The sequence below is a fragment of the Nomascus leucogenys genome, chromosome X (genome assembly GCF_006542625.1).
Source record: "Nomascus leucogenys isolate Asia chromosome X, Asia_NLE_v1, whole genome shotgun sequence".
Lineage (NCBI taxonomy): Eukaryota > Metazoa > Chordata > Mammalia > Primates > Hylobatidae > Nomascus > Nomascus leucogenys.
In genome coordinates, this window is record NC_044406.1 from 139,788,912 (window position 1) to 139,814,944 (window position 26,033).

Below are 26,033 nucleotides of genomic sequence, written 5' to 3' on the forward strand. Positions count from 1 at the left end.
TGGGAGGTGATTGAATCACGGGGGCGGACTTCCCCTTTGCTATTCTTGTGATAGAGTGCTCACAAGATCTGATGATTGTCTGAAAATGTGCAGCGCTTTCCCCTTTGCACGCGTTCTCTCTCTCTTCCTCCTACTCCAACATGTGAAGAAGGTGCTTGCTTCCCCTTCGCCTTCCGCCATGATTGCACGTTTCCTGAGGCCTGCCCAGAAGCAGAAGCCTGCACAGCCTGCAGAACCATGAGGCAATTAAACCTCTTTTCTTTATGAATTACCCATTCTCAGGCAGTTCTTTATAGCAGTGTAGGAACGGACTAATACGCCAACCCTGTCTGAGTATGCTCAGCAAAGCATATTAGGCTCAGCAAAGTTGCAGTATCCAAGATCAATCTGCAACAATCAGTTGTATTTCCATACCCTAGCAATGAATAACATGAAAATAAGATTAAGGAAATGATTCATTTTACAGTAGCATCGAAACAATAAAATGTCAAGGAATAAATTTAACAAAAGGTGTACAAGACGTATACTCTGAAAATTACAAGACGTTGCTAAAATAAATTAAAGAAGACCTAAATAAATCGAAAGGCATTTTGTGTTAATGGATTGGAACACTTAATATTGTTAAGATGCCCATAATCTCCAAGGCAATATACAGATTCATTGTGATGCCTGTCAGAATCCAACCTGCCTTCTTTGTGAAAACTGACAAGCTGATCCTAAAATTCATATGAAAGTGTAAGGGGCTCAGATAGCCAAAACAACCTCAGAAAAGAAAAAAGTTGAAGGACTCACGCTTCCCAATTTCAAAACGTACTACAAAGCTGCAGTAATCTGAAAAGGGTGGTACTGCCATCGTGATAGACATATTAGGTCGATGTTACAGAACTCCGAGTCAGGAATAAACCCATATATTTATGTAAAGTTTATTTTCAGTAAGAGTTCCAGCGCCCCTCAATGGGTGGAGGGGAAGAATAATCCCCTCAACAAACCGCGCTGGGACAACTGGATAGCCACATGCAAAAGAATGCCCCTGGACCCCTACCTCACATCATGTAAAGAATTAATTCAAAATGGATCACAGATCTAAATGTAAGGGCTGAAACTATAAAACTCTAAGAAGAAAACAGAGATGTAACTTTGCACGACCTTGGATTAGGCAACAGCTCCTTCAGTATGACACCAAAGGCACAGCCACAGACATCTTTTCATTTGGCAAGTTGGACTACATCCAAATTTAAATCTTGTGGGCAACAAAGGGCTCTATCCAGAAAGTGAATGGGAGAAACATTTGCAAATCACATATCTGATAAGAGTCTATTTTCCAGAATATATGAACAAGTTTTAGAAGCCCACAGCCAAAATACAATCAACCGAATTAAAAAATGGGCAAAGGGCTTGAATAGACATTCCTCCAAAGCAGAGGTACAAAGGGCCAAGAAGCACATGAAAAGATGTCTTAGTCTGTTTCCTGTTGCCATAATTGAATACCCGACACTGAACAATTTGCAAAGAAAAGAAATTTATTTCTTACCGTTCTGGGGACTGGGAAGTGCCCCGGCATCTGGTGATGGCAGAGGGTATCACATGGCGAGAGGGCAAGAGCGTGTACGTCGTTTCGGGCCTCTCTTCCTATTCTTATAAAGCCACCAGTCGCATCATGGGGGTCTCACCCCGATGACCTTATCTAATCCTAATTACCGTCTCAAAGGCTGCGCCTCCAATCAACATGTGAATTTGGGGATTAAGTTTCCAAGACACACAGTTTGGCGGACACACTCAAACCACAGCAACATCATCAGCCATTTGGGAAATACAAATGAAAACCACCATGAGACAGCACTTCACACCCACTAGGATGGCTATTGTAAACAAAACAAAACGAGGCAAAGAGAAAACAAGTTTTGATGAGGCTGTGAAGAAATTGGGACTCTCATGCACTACTGTTGGGAATGCGAAAGATTACAGCTGCTGTGGAAATCAGTTTGGTGGTTCCTCAATAAGTTAAACAGAATTACCACATGAGCCAGCAGTTTGACTCCTAGAAATAGACCCAAAAGAACTGAAAACAGATATTCAAAGAAAAACTTGTACAGAGATGGTCACGGCAGTGCTATTCACAGTAGCCAGACGGGGGAAATAACCTGTCCATCAACTGACGAGTGGGTAAACAAAATGTGGCCTCCTGTTTATACAACAGAATCGTACTCAGTCATTCAAAGGAAGGAAGTACTGATTCATGCCTCTACACGGATGAACCCTGATGAAACCATTACGCTAAGTGAAAGCAGCCAGACACACAAGGCCTCACATTTGGTCGTATAATTCCATCTATAGGAAATCTCCAGAACAGGCTAACCTCTATGGACAGAAAGCTGATTGACTAGTGGTTGCCAGGGACTATCTGGAACGTGTGCACGGGCGGGGGGAGGGGGTGTGTGTGGGAGGGTGTGGGGGTCGGTAGTGGTGGTGTGGAAGGAGGCGTGTGGCAAGTGACTGCTTATAGGTACAGGGGTTTCGGTTTCTTTTCGGGGTGTTGAAAGCGTTTTGGAACTAGGTGGTTGTGATGGATGTGCAACACCGTGAAGGCGTGGTCCCTATCCTCCCCTCGCCCACCTCTTTGTCTTTCCCACAATGTTCCCATCCGGTAGAAAGGGAGAGTTCCCACTGGCAAAGAGAGGGTCACGAGCGCGATTCCCCCTGCCCCGCCCCGCCCCACCCCACCCCACCCCCCCCACGGCCCTCCAGCCACTTCTAGGCCCAGGCCTGCTCCCTCCAGGCCAATGGGAAAGCGATGAGGTCACCTGATGGACGTGTGTTCCTTGTGAGGGGCCGTCACCACGTGCGTGCCCGTCACCGGATGTGCGTGCCCATTGGTCTCGGCTCCCTAGCCAATGAGGGGCTGGGCCCTGGTCGCTAGGATACAGAGTACTGGACGCGGTAACTGTCATCTTGAGAGCCATCTTGCCTAGCTAGGCCAAGCCGAGATAGCACACTCGACGCCCAGCATGCCGAGGAGGAGGAGCCACCGAGGGTCCTCCGGTGCTGGCGGCCGGGGGCGGACCTGCTCTCGCACCGTCCGAGCGGAGCTTTCGTTTTCGGTGAGCCAGGTGGAGCGCGGTCTACGAGAGGGCCACTACGCTCAGCGCCTGAGTCGCACGGCGCCGGTCTACCTCGCTGCGGTTATTGAGTACCTGACGGCCAAGGTCCTGGAGCTGGCGGGCAACGAGGCCCAGAACAACGGAGAGAGGAACATCACTCCCCTGCTGCTGGACATGGTGGTTCACAACAACAGGCTGCTGAGCACCCTTTTCCACACAACCACCATCTCTCGAGTGGCCCCCGGCGGGGACTAGCTTCTGACACCCGGCCCCTGGGACCTGGCAGGTCCACTCGTCCACCCACCCGGCCCCAAACTCCCCGGCCCCAAATCCCCCGGCCTTAAACACCCTCCCTGCCAACAACCCGGGCCCCACAGTCTTGGGCCTTCATTAATTCTGTCAATAAAGTGTTTAAAGGAACCCACCTGCCTGCTTCAGTCACTTTGCCTTGGGGTGGGGGTGGGGGGGCGGTGAGATGGGTTGGGGGGGGTTGTGAGACCTCCACAGCTGGAGGGATGAAGAGGTGGTGGGGGTCTGGGGTTGGGTGGGAGTCAGGGATGGCACAGAGGAGCAGTCTCTCCCGGTGACAGTGCAGGGGAGTGGCCCTGGGTGGGAAGGGGACACCCCCGCTGGTTCCGAGCAAGTCAGGGCCTGCCCAGGAAAGTCCTCAGCATGATGGTGTTCGTGGGGGCGGGTGGGCCTCAAGACCATGACTGCAGTGTAGCGACAGGCCGGACTTCTAAGGCAACCGGGGTGGGGACGGAGAGGTGGACCCGGCGCTTGGCAAGGGGCCCCGGACGGGAAGATGGAGGAGTGAGTGGTGGGGGGAAACAGTCCAGAGCTGCACAGACACGGAACTAGGGTCACGAGTTTAGTTTGGGTCATGTTCAGATGGAGAGGCTGTGGGATGCCTTTAGCAACCTAGACCATTTGCATTGCAGCCGAGCTAGCAGCAGCTGGTGCCCCGCCAGGCCCCGCGTACCTTCCCAGGGTCTTGGATCCGCATCCCCGAGACCCTCGATTTGCATACGCCGCTCACAGCCCGGCCAGGCCCCGCCTCCGATCCCGCTCTTTGCATGTCACCAGGGCTGGGGAGCGGGCGCGGGCGCGGGCACGGGCACGCCGGCAGCCCGCCAAGGGGGACGCAGGGCACGTCGCCCCGCCCCGCCTCGCCCGCCCGCCCGCCCGCCCGCTGCGGCAGCGCGTCCGGAAGTGCTTGGGGCGGCGAGCATGGCTGCAGCGGCGGCAGGCCTGGGCGGCGGCGCCGGCCCGGGACCCGAGGCCGGGGACTTCCTGGCCCGCTACCGGCTGGTATCGAACAAGCTGAAGAAGCGGTTCCTGCGGAAGCCGAACGTGGCGGAGGCCGGCGAGCAGTTCGGACAGCTGGGCCGGGAGCTGCGCGCCCAGGAGTGTCTGCCGTACGCGGCCTGGTGCCAGCTGGCGGTGGCGCGCTGCCAGCAGGCGCTCTTCCACGGGCCCGGGGAGGCGCTGGCCCTCACCGAGGCCGCCCGCCTCTTCCTGCGGCAGGAGCGCGATGCGCGCCAGCGCCTGGTCTGCCCCGCCGCCTACGGGGAGCCGCTGCAGGCCGCCGCCAGCGCTCTGGGCGCCGCGGTGCGTCTGCACCTCGAGCTGGGCCAGCCGGCCGCCGCCGCCGCCCTCTGCCTGGAGCTGGCCGCCGCCCTGCGCGACCTGGGACAGCCGGCCGCCGCCGCCGGTCACTTCCAGCGCGCCGCCCAGCTCCAGCTGCCCCAGCTGCCCCTGGCCGCGCTGCAGGCGCTTGGCGAGGCCGCCTCCTGCCAGCTGCTGGCGCGCGACTACACCGGCGCCCTGGCGGTCTTCACGCGCATGCAGCGCCTGGCGCGGGAGCACGGCAGCCACCCGGTGCAGTCACTGCCGCCGCCCCCGCCGCCGGGGCCCCTGCCCGGGCCCGGGGCGACGCCCGCCCTACCGGCCGCGCTGCTTCCTCCGAACTCCGGCTCGGCGGCGCCCTCTCCCGCCGCCCTGGGCGCCTTCTCGGACGTGCTGGTCCGCTGCGAGGTGTCCCGCGTGCTGCTGCTGCTCCTCCTGCAACCACCGCCCGCCAAGCTGCTGCCGGAGCACGCCCAGACCCTGGAGAAGTACTCCTGGGAGGCTTTTGACAGCCACGGGCAGGAGAGCAGCGGCCAGCTTCCCGAGGAGCTCTTTCTGCTGCTCCAGTCTTTGGTCATGGCTTCCCATGAAAAGGACACGGACGCCATCAAGTCGCTGCAGGTGGAGATGTGGCCACTGTTGACTGCTGAGCAGAACCACCTCCTTCACCTCGTTCTGCAAGAAACCATCTCCCCCTCAGGACAGGGAGTCTGATCCATCCCATTCACCCAATGACTTTTTGCCCAGGCCGGGACTTTTTGCATCAGTCACGTTCACCAGATGACTTTGCCTGTTACCAAACCTCATGCACCCACGTTTGCGTCTGGGGAGGAATAAAAAGACATCGTTCCCGCTTCTGCGTTTTGTTATTCCTACTGCCGCCATAGGAATTATTTCGTTCGCTGAACGTTACCAGCATCCCAAGAACACATTTTGATAGAATCAGGGTAGAGGACGTGGCTGTCTTCTAAAAAGCCACGACATGAAAATGACAATCCCTTTCGTCTCCTTCCTCCACTGCTTCCACCCAACGCGGCCTCCTGCCTCCGCCTTTGTTTCATAGTGAGGATTTTATTTTGCACGGCGCCCTCCCTCTAAATACCTACCCTGGATGACTTCATCCTGCCCCTCATTTCTTAACATATTCCTGTGCCTTTGTAATGGCCAAATTTCTCCTTCCACTCGTCCGCACGGTACGTCTTCATGGGAGTCATTTTATTCCTTACAGCTTCCTTGTAACCACAGCCCTAAATCCATGATAAAGTTACTCTTGTACTCCTCATGTGTGGTTTTGGTGTCCGTCGTCTGTAAAATGTGACTCTCTTACCTGCTTGTCAGGAGGCCAAAAGCAGAACCAGATAGCTCTTTGGGCTCCAGGAGGTATTCGTTCCTTTGAAATTTCACTACGCCTCCTATGTGGGCAAGGAACCTGCAGAGATCATCTATGATGTGCTCCGTACTCAGGTGACTGCAATGCAGATACATCCAGTGCAGCGGGTCTGGTGCCGATGCATCGATTTGCATTGGAATTCACGGTTCTGGTTCTATTCCCAGAGGTATATGCAGTCTGGATCACAACAGCTTTTATTTGTAATAGGGAATTTTTTTTTTTTTTTTTTTTTTTTGCCGAGATGGAGTCTCACTCTGTCGCCCAGGCAGGAGCGCAGTGGCGTCATCTCGGCTCACTGCAACCTCCGCCTCCTGGGTTCAAGCGATTCTCCTACCTCAGCCTCCAGAGTACCTGGGATTACAGGCGTGCACCACCACGCTGGGCTAATTTTTGTATTTTTGATGGAGATGGGGTCTCACCATGTTGGCCAAGCTGGTCTCCAACTCCTGACCTCAAATGATCCACCCTCCTCGGCCTCCCAAAGTGCTGGGATTACAGGCATGAGCCACCACGCCTGGCCTGTAATAGGGATTTTGCTGCAACTTTTAGTTAAGTAGGTGAAATCAGAGTGGTGGCCCTTTGGTGGTGTGCGATCACGTGACTGCAAGGCAGCCTCCGTGTTCCCCCAAAGCGGGATGGCGTTCCGTTTGAAAACACTAAAGTTACCAAGGCTTTCTGGCTCAAATGGAGCATGCACCCCAACTAGGCTGTTTTCTTATTTATTGCGTCTTTTTAATCCTTTTGATGGTGACAACAAGAACTCTTCAGAATATAGCCTCTTTCTCAAACTTTCAACCCTGGGGAAATGCATCCTTTGGGCCGAAGTTGCACACAATACTGATCTTCGGGGCTGAGACGTAAGGACACAGTTTGGAGTAGGTGTTTTTGTTTTGCGTCTTTTTGCAGGGGAGAGGTGTGGAGGGTTGTCACTGTGAGTTGAGTGCCTCAAAATGGGCGGGACTTGTAGGCTGTTTCTTTTCTGCTTCTATTTCTATTTCGACAGTGTGGAAGTAATGGGAAGCACAGGAGAGGCCCATTCCACCATCATTCCTCTGTCTCTCGCTTGGCTGCCAGGAAGGGTCCTACAGAGCCCTGAACGCCTGGCCCAAATTATTGTAAAAGCGGTTGAAGGGCTCATGCTCCTTTGCTCTTTGGCTCTTTCCTGGTATGCTCCTCTTAACCCGGGCTGCAGACCCGGCCGGCTGGCTTCTTGTCAGGTTTAGGAGTTACGGAGCATGACTGGTGACCAGTTTGGGATTTGGGCTTCAGGAGAAGCCTCCTTAGGCCCCTGGTCCAAACTCCTTGCATCAGGGAGGTGAGGGGAAGGATAACCAGACAGTCCAGTAGTGGGTATCTGAGCATAATTCTAGGAAACACGAAAACTCCTCGTTTTCCATTTGCCGTGGGCTCGTTCATGTATCTCCCTCAGAAACTTAAGAGCAGTGATAACTGGGCCGAGGCCAGATTTCAGCATTTTTGAGAATTCCCTCGTAATGTATCACATCAATATCAAAAGTCAACACTGATTTCTAGCATGCCAAAAGCAAATACTTTCAGAGGACATGATTAGTTTGCTTTTTAACTTGAAAACAACTCCAAATTCACACTTACAACAGCATAAACCGTCGGAAATGGTGGCAGCGAAGCAGTGAACCCTTAAAGGCTGTTGGGGTTCCCCTTCTCCCCATTATGAGGTACTCCCAAAAGGAGAAATGTTGCTTATGAAAGAATATTTTATACGTGAATAGTACAAAGACAAAGACGTTTGAGAACCGCTACGCCGGAGGAAGGTGGTCAAGACTGAAATTAGTGTATTAGGCAAGATCTGGTTCCTAGGTGCTGAGGATTCTGGTGCCAAGGATTAATGTTAACCGTGTAGGCGTCTCTACCACCGTTAGAGGAGACCAGCATCCCACAGACTCTTTCTGTCAAGGGCCGGATAGAAATGTGTTAGTCTTTACAGACCACAGATGGTATCTGTTGCACAGTCTTCTTTGTTTCTTTGTATGTTTGTCTTTGCAATCCTTTAAACGTGTAAAAACTATTCTTAACTCACAGTCCGTACAAAAGCAGGCTATGGGCCGAATTCTGGGGCTATAGTTTGCCCACCCCTGAATTAGAACCCAGAACATAGTAGTTTCTCAGTGACTGTTCAAGGAATGAACCTCATGAGAGTAGTTAATAACTATAAGTAATTTATCCTTATCGTTAAAAGACAAAGATTGAAGAATAAGTGAACTAAGCATTCACCTCCAGATTGTAGGAAACAAACCAAAAGAAAGGAAAATAGAATTTTTAAAGTTTTGAACAGAGATCGATGAACTAGAAACAGCTCTTTCAAAACCATGTTTGGGTTTAAAACTGAGCTGATTCTTTGAAAAATTAATAGAATAGACAAACACTTGCCAACTCTTGATACAGAAGGGAAAAAAGGAGAAAAGACATATATGTATGTATACAGATATAGCTGTATGGCACAGGAAGGGATATATGAGTCTAATGTGCACATTTGCAGACATATACTCAAGGCAATACAAATGAGAATAGCAATAATCATATAAGGATTGGAAAATATAGCCTAGTATCTCTCACTAAATAAAGCACATGGCTCACATGGCTTTTTCATTTACTCTCATTAAATACTGGATTCCTACATTAAATAAGCTATTCTAGAGCGATAGTTTCATGGAAAAAAATGGAAGCTTTCCCACTTTATTTTCAGGTTTAATATAACCCTCATGCCAAAACCTGATAAGTAGAGCTACTGAAAACATTAAACCCATTTCATTCATGAATATAGATATAGAAATTATAAATAAAATGTTGGCAAATTGGATCCAGCTAAGTTTTAAATGACTAACACACTATGACTGACGAAAGTTTTCCCAGGAATGGAGCACAGTAGTGCTCTTGCACTGGTCTGTGAGAGCCAATTGTAAGTAAGCATCTCTTCCCATCCCTGGGGCCAGGCATGATGGGAGTAGTATTTATGTCAGGGAAATCTGCCAATGCTATAAATCAAGGCCTTTACTTCCTAACCTCCTCTCACTTTGCTCCCCTGTGGGTTGTTAATTTCTTGTCAGCAGACTATTGAATGTTAAGTATAATTTGACAATACAAAAGAGAAATGTGACCATGTCAAAGATGCTGGTAAAGCATTTGATAAAATTCAGTTGCCATTGCAAATAAAATAGGAATAGGAGAAAACTTTTTAAATATCATAAAAAGTATTTGAAACTAACAGTGAACATTGTATTAAACAGTGAAACACAGGTTACATTCTCATTAAAGTCAAGAACAAGATAGGCTTATTTGTTACGTGTTTACCAGATCCTGTCAGCATAATGTCATCAGTGTAATGGACAGGCATGGTGCTTGTGGGATGTAAAGATGTTTGAGGTCCCTTGAGTCTATATTATGATAGAAAACAAAAGAGCTAACATTGCCCTGATGCATGGACAGTAAACTTAATACTCTTGTTCCTACTTGGTAAATTCAAATGTATTCTGATTTTACTAATGTATGGAAATGAAGAAAAAACATTTTCTAGGTCAATACTTCCATATCAGGCGCCTGGGGCTGTGTAAATTTGCTTCAACAGAGATATGATATCTGGAATTGCAATTGTTTTTTGGCATCACCACCTGATTAAATTTGTGATGATCTGCTGTTATTTTCCGTGACTCGCCTGGCTTTCGTAGTGGCCAAACAGGGTCTCTAAGGAGAACAGTCACTGGTTTGTGAGGCACCTATCCCAGTTATAGCCACTGAAAGGCTTTTATGCAAAAGAGGGATGACTGTTTCAGAGACTGGGGAGTGGTTGCCTCCTCAGGCAAAGGAGGTTCAGGGGAATTTGGAGGTTTGCAATTCTCAGCCTCATCCATGTCTGCCTAAATGCCTCCATCTCAGGCCTCAGAGTTTCACTCCTTCCCACCGGTACTCTTACCACAGCATAATAGATCTGGTGGAGTTGAGCATTTAATTGTCACTGCAGCTCTGCAACTTATGCTCAGCCCCTAAGTCGTATCTGCCTACAACCACAGGATATGGAGGATTCCTCAAAAGCTCTATGCATGCATCCTGATTTTCCATGTATGTTCATCAGTGTTCTTATTTTGTATATATTCATAACATTTCATTTCTTTTTCCATGTGTATGCCCTCTAGGGCTGTAAGAAGACAGACCACTCTACAATCAGGTAATGCTACGTTTCTTGCCACAGTGACTAAATGCCACTGTCATTTAATCTCCCCAGTGTCTTACTTGCTATCTGCAACTCATCCCATAGTATCACTGGTTATAATCTGAGAAACTATAATACTAACACATGTCATGGATTCCCTAACTGCTCATTTTCTTCCCAGGCAAATATGTTATCTCTGTGTTTCTCGAATATATTAGCAACATAACCTTAGAATTGCATTTTGAAAATCTGTTTCCTGGGGTTTCTTCTAGCACCAATTACTGTATGAAACAAGGGATCCTGCAAGGAACAGAAAACATGGAATTTAGGATAATTTGTGGAAGGTTTAATAAAGATACTGGTTAGGAGGGTGGGAACAGAGTATTACCATCCTGTAAACCCAAAATAAAATTCTAATCCCCCCAACCATCTGAATGGACCCCTCCTTTCAGCAAAGGGCATTCCAAAGTTAACCTGAAAAACTAGTTCAGGCCATGATGGGAAAGTGGGGATCAAATATGCCTCATTATACCCACCTCCCTTTTGGAATTCAGAAAAATCTGACCAGCATTAACATCAACACAGACCTTAAGACTGATAGAACAGACTCTTTAAGTCTGATAAGAAACATTTACAATCTATTCTCTCTGAAGCCTGCTACCTGGAGGCTTCAACTGCATGACAAAACCTTGGTCTTCACAACCCCTTATCTTAACCCAGATGTTCCTCTCTATTGATTCTAAGTCTTTACACAATAACTTAACTCTTTCAAGCAATTGCCAATCAGAAAATCTTTGAATCTACCTATGACCTGGAAGCCCCGCCTCGCTTCCAGTTGTCCTGCCTTTCCAAACTCAATGAATGTACATCTTCCATCTGTTGGTTTAGGTCTTATGTCTCCCTAAAATGGGTAAAACCAAGTTGTAGCCAGACCACCTTGAGCACATGTTCTCAGGATCTCCTGAGGGCTGTGTCACAGGCCATTGGTCTCTCATATTTGGCTCACAATAAATCTCTTCAAGTATTTTACAGGGTTTAACTTTTTGTTTGTTGACAATCCCTAAACCTGAAAGGATCAGAAGAGAGAAACATCCTGAAAGAGAGAATTGGATAGACTATTGTAGTGGCTTTAAAAAATGACCACCAATTATTTAACATTTCTCCCATTAAAAATTAGGGTGTATGTCTCTTCCCCTTGAATCTGGGTGGATATGTGATTTGCTTATAACCAATAGAATGTATTGAAAGTGAGGACTAAACTCTGATTTTTTTTTATCTTGCCCAAATTCCTATCTAAGGGGTCTGGGGAGTCATGCCCTACAAATCATAAATTCTCATCAGATGGGTTTTATTTAACCTTATATGTCATGATTTTCTTTCCAACCTGACTCTGGCATAACATTGTGAGACAAGGAAGAAAATCAAAATATTTTACCCCAAAACATGTTTCTTTGCCATATTTTGAAATGGCCCTGCAAAGCTGTTCTTTGTGGGGGGAAATTTGCATCTGTAAAGAATCTCTATTAACATAGCTAGATCTTTTTCTCCCAGCCTCTCCCAATCCTAAAGAGATTAACTAAGATCTGAATACAAAACATTTGTCATCTGTTGTCTCTAAGGGGAGCCACTATAAGACTTCAAAAGAACTTTGGTCTCCACAATGTTTATCTTAACCTGAACATTCCCTTTCTATCAATCCCAGGTCTTCAGACAAACTCAACCAATTGTCAACCAGAAAATGTTTAAATTCACCCGTAGCCCAGAAGCCCCCAGGTTGAGTTGTCCCGCCTTTCTGGACCAAACCAGTGTATTTCTTAAATGTATTTGATTGATGTCTCAAGCCTCTCCAAAATGTATAAAATCAAGCTGTGCCCTGACCATCTTGGGCACATGTTCTCAGGACCTCCTGAGGGCTGTGTCATGGGCCATACTCACTCATATTTGGCTCAGAATAAATCTCTTCAACTATTTTATGGAGTTCAACACTTTTTGTTGACAAAAGTGATGCTACATAACTTAGAAGACTCGGTCAGAAAAGGTTATGTAGTCTTCACCTTGTTAACTGTAACACTCACACTTGGAGGCCCTAAAATGACGTGTAAGAAGTCCAACTACAGGCTGCATGTGGTGGCTCACGCCTATAATCCCAGCACTTTGAGAGGCTGAGGTGGGCAGATCACCTGAGGTCAGGAGTTCAAGACCAGCCTGGTCAACATGGCAAAACCCTGTCTCTACTAAAAATACAAAAATTAGCTGGGCGTGGTGGCATGAGCCTGTAGTCCCAGCTACTCAGGAGGCTGAGGCAGGAGAATCACTTGAACCCGGGAGGCAGAGGTTGCAGTGAGCCGAGATCACACCAGTGCACTCCAGCCTGGGCAACAGAGTGAGACTCTGTCCTCCCCCCACCGTCCCCCCCCCCACAAAAAGAAGTCCAACTACCTTGAAACATGCTGTAAGGAAGCCCAGGCCTCAGGGAAAATCCATGTAAAGTTACATCTTTCAACAGCCCCAGATTCTGTCCTAGCTGACAGTCAGTACCAACCACCAGAAAAGCAAGAGAAGGAACTTCCAGATGATTCTAGCACCCAGCTGTTAATCCTAACTGAGGCTCCAGAAACAACCCATCCCCACTGTGTCCCAAAGTCTTGATCTACAGAATCTGTGAGCAAAACATAATGGTCATTGTTATGACACTAAGTTTTGAAGTGGCTTGGTACACAGCAATAGTAACTAGTACAGGTAGAAAAAGCCACTCTGAGGGAAGCAGTGACCTTAAGTGGGGAGATACAGTGAACTCCTCTACAAGCAGAAAGTCAGAAGAATAAATATGCCAATCTTTTGCCAGTGCTCCCTGTTGGTGAAATCCAACCAAAAGCTGGAGGACAAGGTAGCCTGTTGTTGTATTCTACACAAGCTCACCTCACAGAACAAGAAGCAGGGTAGAGAAGCAGGAAAATGGATCTAAAGGGGCAAACAAAAGTTATCTTACTTGGGGTCATTTGAAGACTTTGAACTTTATTCTGAAGACAATGGGAAGACATTGAAAAGTTTCAGGTAGGCAACTGATGATTATCCTGAAAATGATGTGCAGCTTTTATTGGAGAACAGATTAGAAACGGGGGAAGACTAGTTAGGAATGTAATACAATAGATAAGTGTGAGGTGATGGGACCCTGGGCTGTGGCAACAGCGGTATAAATGGAAACAGCAGAAAGAGATGTGAGAGGCATTACAAATAAAGGATTGACCAGATTTGTGGGCATAAAAATGAGGGAAGAGTAGACAATAACGCTGAGGTTTTAAGCCTTTAAGGATCCTGAGCTCACCTCTAGAGAATTCAGCAATTCCCAAAGTTTCACCCATCCTTTTATGTGGAAGTCATGAATCTTCATCTCCATCCATGGTTTTGCCCCCTAAACTTGTCTTTCGCCTACTGCCTGCTGGACATTTCAACCTGATTGTCCTACTATAACCTCAAACCTAGATATCCATAAGCAAGCTCACAATCATCAATCCACATAGTCCTGAATCACATATTTCTGTCAATACAGCATCTCTTCGTTTCTATCATCTATGAGCCTTGACACTACTACATTTTTGCTGATACGTCCGTAATAACTCCTATTGCTCATAAGTGAAAAATTATTTTTTGGAGTTAAGTTTGTAGAAGCTAAGAGTGTTTGTCCAATATCTGAAATCTGCCAAAATTCTTTAAAGTATTCAAGCATTCCCTTTAAATGACTAATTACATACCATTAAGGTTCCAGTGGAATTTCCTCGATAAGTCTGCCACTTCTGCCCATCAAGACTATACATGATGATAAACTGAGAGATGTAGAGGCTGGAGAACTTCTGACGGGCACCCTGGGTCTTGATGCCGTGAATAATCATTGGTGCCAACAGATCCACCTACCAATTAAAATAAAACTTCATTTTAACCTATTTTTAAATGTATGTGCTACCTCCTGAAACTAATTATTAGCTTAGGAAGACTCTACATTGCTACAGATGTGTCCATCATTACCTTAGATGTGCAAGTGAAGCAGTCACCAATGTTGAAATGTGCATGTGTGTGTGAAGCTGTGGGATACACAGTAGAAACGAATAGAAAGATGCTTATTGAGTTCCCAGCCTGCTTCTTGACAAACAAAACCACTACTAAATCATTGAGCCCCCATTTCATACACACACACACACACACACACACGCACACAAACACACACACACCTTTTGTGGAGTCACATAAGCTAATGGACCCACATAAGCTAATGCTTTGCCCACACCTCAGCCTCAGACCAAAGCCAATTTCCTCCCCTCTCCCGAAACCAGACCCACCCCAACATCACTGTCAGTGATGAACTGCTACACCTCCTTCGAGTGTTAGTTCAGAAACTATTTTTTCTGGTTAGCCTTCTCTGACTCGCCCAGACAAATTTAGTGCTGCTTCTTCTACGCTTCTACTTCACTTTGTATATAACTTCATTATAGCAAATTATTGCACCATATTATAAGGTTGCTTTGCTTTTCTGCTTTCCTTATTAGACTGAGATCCTTAAGGCAATGAACCCATTTGAGTCACCTAACTTTCTGTGTCTCAATTTATCTGTAAAGTGAAGATAATATTAGTTTTTATCTCAAAGGGCTGCCATAAGGGTTAAAGAGTTAATACATGTAATGTGCTGAGTTCAGTGCCTGGCGCATACTAAACACTCAATCGATGTTAGCTTTTATATTCTCTCTAGCCCCAGCACCTAATATGGTATCTGGTATAATACTGCTTTATAGCAAATGCTTTGGAATGAATGAGTGAATAATGGGAAAGTAGTACAGAATGGACACTTCTTAAAGAAGAGGTCATGGACTGCAAGAACATTAGAAGTATCAGTTACTGTCCTAACAAGCAAGTCAAATTTAGCATGTTTTCACAAATGCCTGACACACACAAATTGGACTGGTCATGACTCTCATGCTTAATAACTGTCTCCTTCAGCTGACTGTAAGTTCCATTCATACACTCATTCAAAGAACATTTTTTAGCACTTGCTATGTGCCAAGCACTGTTTTAGGTACAGGGAGTAGAGTAGTAAACAAGAAACAAAGCCCTGCCCTCATGGAACTTACAGTTTGTAGGGACCAGCCCCACAGGGTTGATGGGTCTCTCCCTGTGTGCGGCGACCAGAGAGTGTAGAAATAAAGACACAAGACAAAGAGATAAAAGAAAAGGCAGCTGGGCCCGGGGGACCACTACCACTGATGCGTGGAGACCGGTAGTGGCCCCGAATGTCTGGCTGCACTGTTATTTATTGTATACAAAGCAAAAGGGGCAGGGTAAAGAATGTGAGTCTTCTCCAATGATAGGTAAGGTCACGTGGGTCACGTGTCCACTGGACAGGGGGCCCTTCCCTGCCTGGCAGCCGAGGCAGAGAGAGAGAGAGAAGACAAAGAGAAAGACAGCTTACGCCATTATTTCTATATATCAGAGACTATTAGTACTTTCACTAATTTACTACTGCTGTCTAGAAGGCAGAGCCAGGTGTACAGGATGGAACACGAAGGTGGACTAAGAGCGTGACCATTGAAGCACAGCATCACAGGGAGATGGTCAGGCCTCCGGATAACTGTGGGAAAGCTTGACTGGTGTCAGGCCCTCCACAAGAGGTGGAGGAGCAGAGTCTTCTCTAAACTCCCCCAGGGAAAAGGAGACTCCATTTCCTGGTCTGCTAAGTAGCGGGTGTTGTTCCTTGACACCTTTTGCTACCGCTAGACCACGGTCCGCCTGGCAACGGGCGTCTTCCCAGACGCTGGTGTCACCGCTAGACCAAGGAGCCCTCTGGTGGCCCTGTCCGGGCATAACAGAAGCCTTGCACTCCTGTCTTCTGGTCACACCTCACTATGTCCCCTCAGCTCCTATCTCTGTATGGCCTGGTTTTTCCTAGGTTATGATTATAGAGCGGGGATTATTATAATATTGGGATAAAGAGTAATTACTACCAACTAATGATTAATGATATTCATATACAATCATATCTAAGATCTATATCTGGTATGACTATTCTTGTTTTATATTTTATTATACTGGAACAGCTCGTGTCCTTGGTCTCTTGCCTCGGCGCCTGGGTGGCTTGCTGCCCACAACAGTTGAGTAGGGGAAATAGACCTTATATCACATGTTTTTATTTGTTTATAGCATCAAGTAGTGATAAGTGCAGGAGAAAAATGAAGCAGGGTAACAGGACAGAGTGTCAAGGTCTTCAGAAGTTGCAGCATTGTCTTTTCCCAGATTAGATGGTCTTCCCAATCAAAGACACTTCATTTTAACCTCTTGGTATTGTGGCATAAAAAAGTGAAAGCACCAGGCACAAAAATCATGACTTCTACTGAATTGACTTTTACTGTTTCTTCATATAGATAGAGTATAAGAGTTCTTTCTTGGACCAGTGATTACTGTATTTTCTAGCAGCCTTGCTAGAATAAAGCCGCAATAGAACCAGGCTACAATAAAGCCTTGGCAGCCTACCTACATTCTGCAACTGACAAATGCTTGACAACTGATGAATGCTTGACAAACTGCCAGGCTTATCTACTTCATCTTCTTGTGCCTCTTCCACATTGTAATTGGCACCTGGGAGCAGTTTGGCAATTACAGACTCAACAGCTTCACCTATGGGCCCAGCCAGGTGTTTCAGTGCAACCACAAGACACATCTCTCTATTAGGAAGTAAGCAAGGTTGTAATGAGTTTCATTGTATAAAAGTACAAACACTGCAGCTGCGTATCTCCATGGGGCCTGCTGACTTCCCCCTGTGCATTGCCTGGTCTTAGTCACCTGGTGCTCCTCAAGCCAGCCCAGTGCTCCTGTGTCTTGGGGCCAGGCTGTTGTGCACTCTTCAGGCCTTATCATGAGAATAGATGCCTTCTCCAACTCCCTTCCTTGTCAGCACCCCCTTTCAACTCCATCTCCATGGTTTATTTTATAAAGTTACGAGATCTATAAAAAGTCTAGCTGGACCTTAGTAAGACAGATGGCAAAAACCACCTTGAAGATAAGGCGATTTAATAGCGGTAGATGATAACATAACTAGGTGGATTTGTAACTGGTTTAATTACCACAAGTAAACAGTGACAGTTAATAGAGGGTTGTCAACTTAAAGGGAGCATTCCGGAAACAGTGTAGTACAATGATTACCAATTAGGGTTCTGGAGCCCAACTATCAGAATTTGAATTTTGGCTCAGTCACTTATTAGCCATGTGACTTGGGCCAAAATAACCTCTCTATGCTTCAATTTCATTATCTGAAATGAAGATGATAGTAACGTCTACCTCACAAGGTTGTAGTGAGGACTTAACAGCTTGATTTGTATTGTGCACATACTAAGGAAGTCTTGTCTACTTCAATATTTTGATCATGACTTTGCTGCAGTATTACAAAGTTTACTGATCAAATCAGTAACTGGAAAAACTAGGAAATACTTTGGGACACTGAAGATCGGCAAGCTGAAACAATGGGCCAAATCTAGTAAGTGGAAACAACAGGGTATATTGTTCAGGGTTCATTGGCTAGGCACAGACAGGACACTCTATTTACTATTCTTATCAGGTTGTATCTAGTGAGGAAGATATAATTCCCCCCTCCCCAATGAGAATGTTATTACAAAAAATTAAATAGCACAGACAGACACAGGGTGGCCAAATAGATAAACATGTTCTCTATATAAGGATACATTTAAAGTTGAAAATAACCATAGAAATACAAGGTGAAGAACATAACATGTTGTTTGGCAGGAGCACAAACAAACAAAAAATACTTAGGGATTAGTAAACAGCAGCTCAGATTGAGTCAAAATTGGCAGTGTCTACAAAACAATGCTGTGGCATTAATAGACATGCTATTTGCAAAGATGGAAACCAAAATGTTTTCTCCATTTCCTGTTTGGGCTTCTAGAAGGCATCTAGCCTTATGTTTAGGTGGAGAGGCTGAGTAGGCACTTCCAAGCTGCCCTCAGCTTTTGTGAGGCATGGAAGAGACCCAAGAGTTTCCATCTGTCTGCCTTTGAAGGGGCCTGATTGATCATATGTTGAAATGATAGTATTTTCAGATATGTTGAGTTAAATAAAATGTATTATTAAAGTGAATTTCACATTTTTGAAAACGTGGCTACTAGAAAATGTAAAATTACTGGTGTGAGATGGTATCTCATTGTGGTTTTGATTTGCATTTCTCTGATGGCCAGTGATGATGAGCATTTTTTCATGTGTTTTTTGGCTGCATAAATGTCTTCTTTTGAGAAGTGTCTGTTCATGTCCTTTGCCCACTTTTTGATGGGTGATTCCTCAGGGATCTAGAACTAGAAATACCATTTGACCCAGCCATCCAATTTCTGGGTATATACCCAAAGGACTATAAATCATGCTGCTATCAAGACACATGCACACGTATGTTTATTGTGGCACTATTCACAATAGCAAAGACTTGGAACCAACCCAAATGTCCAACAACGATAGACTGGATTAAGAAAATGTGGCACATATACACCACGGAATACTATGCAGCCATAAAAAAGGATGAGTTCATGTCCTTTGTAGGGACGTGGATGAAACTGGAAAACATCATTCTCAGTAAACTATCGCAAGGACAAAAAACCAAACACTGCGTGTTCTCACTCATAGGTGGGAATTGAACAATGAGAACTCATGGACACAGGAAGGGGAACATCACACTCCGGGGACTGTTGTGGGGTGGGGGGACGGGGGAGGGACAGCATTAGGAGATATACCTAATGCTAAATGACGAGTTAATGGGTGCAGCACACCAACATGGCACATGGATACATATGTAACAAACCTGCACATTGTACACATGTACCCTAAAACCTAAAGTATAATAATAAAAAAAAAGAAAATGTAAAATTACACATGTGGTTTGCATTTTTGAACCATTTGTTTTATGTTAAAATAAAGGGGATTGGAGTACTTAAGGACATGTGGGCAGTTGGAAGCATCTAATAATAACATATACTGTCTTGAGAGATGACGAGTTCAATATTATAGAAAATATTCAGATGTTCTAATCCCAGTAGAAGGACTAAAATACAGAAATAGGACATATCAGTATACTCAATTCTATCACCATATCTCTTTGTTCATGACTGCTTTTGTACAAATCATAAGGCATTCTGTTCTTTGGTTTTCTCGTATTCATAGAATCCTTTGAGCTTACAAGAGGAATAAGTAATGCAATTGATCGAATGTGATACATTTCCCATTACTGATTACATTTTCTAACCTTGATCCAAGAAAAGGGCTCCTTGGTGCTCCAGGCATTGATTGATCCGGAATAATGAAGTCTGGCCAGCTTTGGGGCCCACTGTCCTTTGCCCAAGTAAAGAAACAGAGATTAAATTCAGCTGGGTTAGTCCTAGACACTTGAGAATAAAATTATTGTCTTGAGAAAGGTTAATCTAAGCTGTGGTGAAAATAGAGAAAAACATAAAGGCTTTATGGCATACCAGTATCAATTACTATCTAAGGATATTGCTTATCCTTGTTGTCCATTTTATTTTCTAAAATTTATAATTTTGTTAATTGTTAGCACCTCTAATTAGCTGATACTGCAATTTGTTACCAACACTACCAAATAATAATATTATTTTTTCTTTTCTTTTCTCTTTTTGAGATGGAGTCTTGCTCTGTCACCCAGGCTGGAGTGCAATGGCGTGATCTTGGCCCACTGCAACCTCCACCTCCTGAGTTCAAGCAATTCTCCTGCCTCAGTCTCCTGGGTAGCTGGGACTACAATCGTGCACCACTATGCCCGACTAATTTTTGTATTTTTAGTAGAGACGGAGTTTCACCATGTTGGCCAGGCCGGTCTTGAACTCCTGACCTCAGGTGATCTGCTTGCCTCAGCCTTGCAAAGTGCTGGGAGGCGTGAGCCAACGTGCCCCGCCTATTATTTATTATACAATGTATGTTCATTGTAGAAAAATCAGAAAATGAAAAGTAAAAATAAAAATAAGTAAAAATACAAACAAAAGAAATTTTAAAATGTAACCCATCCACCTAGTGAAAAATGTTACTATTTTGGTGTAAAACTCTTAAGCCTCTTTTTCAAGAGAATTTTTTTACCCCACAACAACATAGGTTGGCAAACTTTTTCTGTAAAGGGCCAGAGAGTAAATCACTTAGGCTTTGCATATTATATGGTCTCTGTTGCAACTATGTTACTGCTGCTGTAGCCATAGATGATAAGTAAATTAATGGATGTGGCTGTGTTCCAAAATAAGACTTTATTATGGATGCTGAAATTTGAATTTTATAATTTCACATGTCATGAAATAGTCTTCGTCTTTTTGTCAGTTATTTAAAAATGGAAAATCTGTTCATAGCTCACATGCCATACTAAAACAGGCAGTGTGCTGCGTTTAGCCTGTGGGCAGTAGTGCTCTAAAACAATTTTTGAGAATTCTCTATAGATCCTAGTCAAACTTTACCATTACTGCTCATAGGAAAGTATAGCTTCCTGCTACAGTGAAAAGAATTGACTCAAGGAAGAAATACTGAAGGTAGGGAGGATATTTAAGGAGGCAGTGTCATTGCCCAGGTAAGAAATGATGGTGACCTGAGTTAAGATGGCCACAGTGGGAAATGGAGAGGAGGAGATGTATTTGAGAGGTACTTATGGAATAGAACTAATAGAAGCATGGAGATGGATTCGTTATCTGAGATTCTCCAACAGGTTATTAAAAAAAGATATAATCAGCCCAGGTTCTTGGAGCAAAAATAATAGTATTTACCATATTGCCCTGAAGCTGTAATCTGAAAATCTCTAATGTGTCCAGAAGCCATTCCCAGGGGAGTCTGACACTCTGAAATGAAACAGGTGGAACACAGTAACTAGAAGTGCACAAAATTCAGCTTCTCAAGTGTAAGTCAATGAAAATGGGAGAACGTCAACAAATGCTAATATTTTTTAGTGTTTAAATGTGCCCAGAACTGTACTAAATGTTTCACTGTATTAGTTCATTTAATTAATCCTAACAGGTGCTGGAATGATTCACATTTTACAGCTGAAGAAACTGGGGTCCATACATAAACAGACCAGTGACTCTCTTGTTTAGGGTTAAATCTCCAAACTCTTCCAAGTAATATTTCTAAGTTATCTGGTAACTAAATCAACATTAAATTCCAAAATCTGCTACTGGAGATCTTCGAGCTTTACCAAGTTGTGAAAATGAGGTGGTTTTTTTTTTTTGGTCAATTATTTAGAGCTTCAGGTACAAAGTGTTCAAAGATTCAAGTATATCTGCCTTCCTCTGAGAACTCTGATGATTTCTACCGGCAATATTCGTTTTAAATTTGGTAATGATGTAAGCTTGTATTTATTTCCTGACACAAGCAACCATTCCAGAAAGGAGGAGAGCTGTAAAGAAGTACGCTGAGTAGGTAGGGAACCTCTGCCCACATTGCTACTCACTGTTGCTGTACACCAGAAAAAGTGTGCTCATTCCAGCATGCAGGTGCTCGCCAATAAGGCATTCCACCCGCCAAATTCCAGCTTTGGATGGTAACATTTCCACTGTCTTAAAAACACCTTATAAAAACCAAAAGGAACAGAAATTACTTCTTTTCACTAAAAAATGAGCATGAGATACATTGGTTTATGTGAAATATCAGAGTAGACCTACCAAATTTGGTAGTTCCACTGCTTTTGGACCCCTCAAACGCAAAGTGCTTAGTATGTGACCCTTATAGTTGGGGATCGTGGAGATTGAGTTCTGACCACTCCCCTCCTCCCAGGAGATGAGAAACAGGCTGACTGAATTCTTTGATGGTGGGGACAGGAGAATGCTACTGCATTATGATTGACCTACATTCCCAGGGTCTTTCTGAGCAAAAGGCGTGTTTCCCATTGGCCAGATGTGGACTCTGTGAAACAGATAAGTCAGGATGAGTTCCCTCTGGATCCAGTCCACTAGGGCTGCCTACAAGGGTAGTTACCCCAGCAACAAGAAGCTGCAGGTGAACACTGAGGGCTGAGAAATGAGTCACAAGTGACCACCCAGAATAAAGGTGGAAGAAACCATGTCAAGGGGATTTCATGACAGTCACGTAAGGGAGTCTCTAAAGAGTTCCCTGAAAGTGCCCTGCAGGAGAAAGAGTCAACTTTAAGTACTGCCAGGCACAAACAGTGTTACAAGAATGGTGCCAGCTCTAAATAGGTAAGAACTATCTTATCCCCTTACCTTTAACCTATCCATGTTGGAGTTCAAAACAGCAGCTATAAAGGGGTTGTGGGGAAGCACGATCATCACAGGGTACAGAAACAGAGGACTCAACCATGTCTCCCTTTTCCAATGCAGACTTCCAGCCTGATGCAGGCTCAAGTTGGAGGAGGGGAGATTGAAGTTAAATCAAGTTCAGAATTTTCATTAATATCTTGGGATGGACACTGTAATTTCTGATTTGAACTGTATTTGTGATATAAAGTGACTTTAGTCCTGTTTATTACTTAAGGGTGAGCAGAAAAGTGACAGGGCTTATCAGAATTTTTACGAAGAAATAAGGAAAGTTTACCCCCACTATTAAACTGGATTTTTTTTTTTTTAGAGACAGGGTCTTGCTCTGTTGTCCAGGCTTGAGTGCAGTGGCACTTTCATAGCTCACTGCAGTGTTAACCTCCTGGACTCAAGCAATCCTTCCGCCTCAGCCACCCAAGTAGGTGAAGTAGCTGGGACTACAGGTATATACCACATGTCTGGCTAATTATTTTTTGTAGAGACGGGGGTCTCGCTTTGTCACCCAGGCTGGTCTTGAACTCCTGGCCTCAAGCAATCCTCCAACCTTGGCCTCCCAAAGCGCTGGGATTACAAGTGTGAGCCACTGCACCTGGCCAAACCTATTTTAAAGGGACAGTGGAGAACCAAAATAAAATTGTGTTGTGATCAACATTATGAGTAGTGCTTAATCAATATACTGGTTACATACATAAACAAATCACTCTTTGGATGACTACTGGTGCCCTATGGGATTTGAGATGGTAAATGATAAAGGAATAAATTCCTTTTCCCTAGGAAAGTACTGTGACATTAATTATCCATTTATTCTGTTCTATTTCCTTTTTAGCAATTTTTCTATATCTGAAATTATCTTGTTCATTTGCTTTGAACAAACGGTTTAAAAAGCATTTGAAAAAGTATTACTTGAGAACATGGAGCTTGTCTGCTTAAAGTAAGTACTCAACAAATAGGGTAGGTAGAAGAAAGAGCACAAACAAGCTCATACCTGGATAGAGATTGTACACTGCCATTTTATACTCCTCTTTTTTTCGTACAGTGAACACATGTCCACTGAAATGAATAGAATGGATGTTTTCATTGCTGCCCATGCTGAGCAGATACCATCGAATCCTTTGATCCTGAGCCATTACTAAGCCAGGTAGTGTATCCATTATGTAGCCATTGATTGCTGGAGAAGGACACAGAGAAGCCTGTTAAAATGTATTATATAAGTTTCTTTCTCTCCACTCCACCAAAAAAACTGACATCTATGAGGATTCAACTCCCACAGATATACTCTAAATAAATACAATGTTCAAGTCCCTGGATCAAGTCTCATTTGTCAAAGTGCAATCTGCATTTCACAGTGATAATGTTTGGATGCGGAATATATTACCATGGAAGCGATAATTCTCTTTAAAAGTGGGATCTTCCATCTGGATATTGCAGGGAGCCCTGCAGTTTCTTTCCATGTTTTCAGTGAAGTACCAGCTTTTGGTCTCATCAAAGATAGTGAAAAACAGAGCAAATTCCTGTACTGTCACTTGTCTCCCATGAGCAGGGTTCAGTGTGTTAGTGTGGCAGACCAGAAGGGGTCCAATCAGGCCTGAGTGCACATCTTTTTCCTAGGGAGGGAAGACATCAATCCTATGAGTATAAGCTCTCTCACCTATGAACCAGAGTGGATTTCTCATCAATTTTTATGCCACTCCAACCTGCCTCCCATCTTCCAAAAATATAATCCATCCTCTTCAGTAGATTCCAGAATGACATTTCTAAAACACAAATATAATCATCAACTCTCCTATTTAAAGCTTCTCATTGCACGTAGGATAAATACCAAAATTCTTAGCACACAAAGACCATTTCTTTTAAACCAAAAAGTGGTCAGCACAATAGACACCTGCTTACCAGGTCAACATCAGAGAAATAAGCCCAGGCTTTGCAGTCAAACTCATCTTTAGTGGGCGCCATATGATGTTGCACTTTCCAAAAGTAAGTTTTGGTTTCATTAGGCTTGACAAAGTTTTTTCTAAGTTCCGCTCCTTGCCTCTGATCTTCCTCATAAGAAATAAGGCTAGAATAGAAGGAATAGGGACGAGAGGCCTGATTTTTGAAAGTTACCTGCAGAACAATAACGACAAAAAAAAGCAAGAATAATCTTCTAGGGTCTTAAGGTCCTTAGGGTTTACATCCCTAAAAGAAATACCTGTCTTTTGGTCTTTATCAAAGTTTTTAATACCCTGGAAGAAGTGGTACAGAAGATGGATGCTGTTAGAACCCAAACCTAATCCTGAGGAGGTTTTGTATTCTAAATTTAAGGCATGAACTCAAAGTTGCAAAGGAGAAAATTCCTAAACACTTAAAAGCAATTCCAGAGTAAAAGGGAAAATGTTACTGCAGGGGTTATAAGAGACCATAATGCCAGGAGTTGATATGTAAGTTAAGGTTCTTCATGACAAATTCTAGAATGAATGCATATTATCTTTTAAAAAAAGGCTTACTTTCCAGATTAAAAATTATACATATTTATCATAGAATATATGGAAAGTAAAATAAAATGTAAGGCAAAAATTGCCCACAATTCCATAATTTTAGATCCTTCTACATCCTTAATATAAACAATCAATTAATTGAAACAATGAATAGATATTTTCAGAAAAAAATAAAACTACTTTGATCTTTGGTTCACACAATGCACCAAAATAACTTTTAGTCTACAGGAAGTATTAAAAAGTTAAATGTAAAGAATTAAACTGTAAGAGAAAAACTGAAGAAAGTATAGGTGTTTTAAAAAAAATCTCTGGATAGGCAGGAATTTTTATAAACATAAAAGCAATGAAAGTGTCAAAAAGTAAAGATTGATGGGTTACTACCTAAAAATTAAAACCTGTTTTATTTCAAAAACCATCATTTATAAAATTAAGAGAAAACAAAAACTTGAAAAAGTACTTCTCATTAAAATGTTCAGTGGTTTACTATCTAATATATAAGGTAACATAATTAATAAGAGAAGCACTTCCTCCATGAAAGACAAATGTGCAAAGGACATTACCAAATGATTAATAAGAAAAACTCTTAAGATGCTCAAATACATTGCACTTCTGGAATTTCATCTTAGAAAAACTGTTGTGATTACAGCGTTATTTATATAGTGAAAAAAGAAACTGTCTAAAAGATTGTTCAAAACAAATGGTTACATAAACTATGGTTCCATAAATTCATATAATAGACTATTATGCAGTATTTTAAAAACATACATAGGAAGTGTTTTTAATGACGTTAAGAAATGTTTATGACGTGATATTTAGTAAAAAAACAAGAATCAGAATTCTGTATGGTATAATTTGAATACGTAAGGAGAAAAATGCATAGGAAAAATAATTATGGAATTATTTTTCTATACTTTAAAAATTTCCAAAAGTGGGAATACATTATAGTCAGCAAAAAAAAATATA

At 43.8% G+C, this 26,033-nt stretch overlaps 3 protein-coding genes across 4 annotated transcripts in view; 2 read left to right on the plus strand and 1 right to left on the minus strand.

The window, feature by feature from the left end:
* F8 (coagulation factor VIII) overlaps positions 1-26,033 on the minus strand; it is a 205,196-nt gene that overhangs the window by 37,891 nt on the left and 141,272 nt on the right. Inside the window, exons 16-22 of one of the 2 annotated variants that reach the window (XM_003279331.4) lie at positions 24,487-24,699; positions 23,972-24,200; positions 23,582-23,764; positions 21,774-21,890; positions 21,094-21,165; positions 19,584-19,669; positions 14,053-14,208 (exon numbers count right to left, since the gene is read on the minus strand). In XM_003279331.4, the coding sequence (XP_003279379.1) occupies positions 14,053-14,208; positions 19,584-19,669; positions 21,094-21,165; positions 21,774-21,890; positions 23,582-23,764; positions 23,972-24,200; positions 24,487-24,699 (1,056 nt within the window). Of the gene's footprint in view, positions 1-4,080; positions 4,278-14,052; positions 14,209-19,583; positions 19,670-21,093; positions 21,166-21,773; positions 21,891-23,581; positions 23,765-23,971; positions 24,201-24,486; positions 24,700-26,033 lie in introns of those variants that run through there. The other variant, XM_030806653.1, reaches the window with a different exon arrangement.
* On the plus strand, positions 3,006-3,353 carry LOC115833249 (histone H2A-Bbd type 2/3). Its single transcript, XM_030806656.1, has one exon. The coding sequence runs from the start codon at positions 3,006-3,008 to the stop codon at positions 3,351-3,353; it is 348 nt and encodes a 115-aa protein (XP_030662516.1).
* On the plus strand, positions 4,201-6,009 carry F8A1 (coagulation factor VIII associated 1). Its single transcript, XM_030806654.1, has one exon. It carries the CDS (start codon positions 4,329-4,331, stop codon positions 5,439-5,441), a length of 1,113 nt encoding a protein of 370 aa, XP_030662514.1. The 5' UTR covers positions 4,201-4,328; the 3' UTR covers positions 5,442-6,009.

Bases quoted from the DNA above. Each gene is read 5' to 3' on its own strand.
- LOC115833249 (XM_030806656.1), top strand. From the start codon at position 3,006: ATGCCGAGGAGGAGGAGCCACCGAGGGTCCTCCGGTGCTGGCGGCCGG.
- F8A1 (XM_030806654.1), top strand. From the start codon at position 4,329: ATGGCTGCAGCGGCGGCAGGCCTGGGCGGCGGCGCCGGCCCGGGACCC.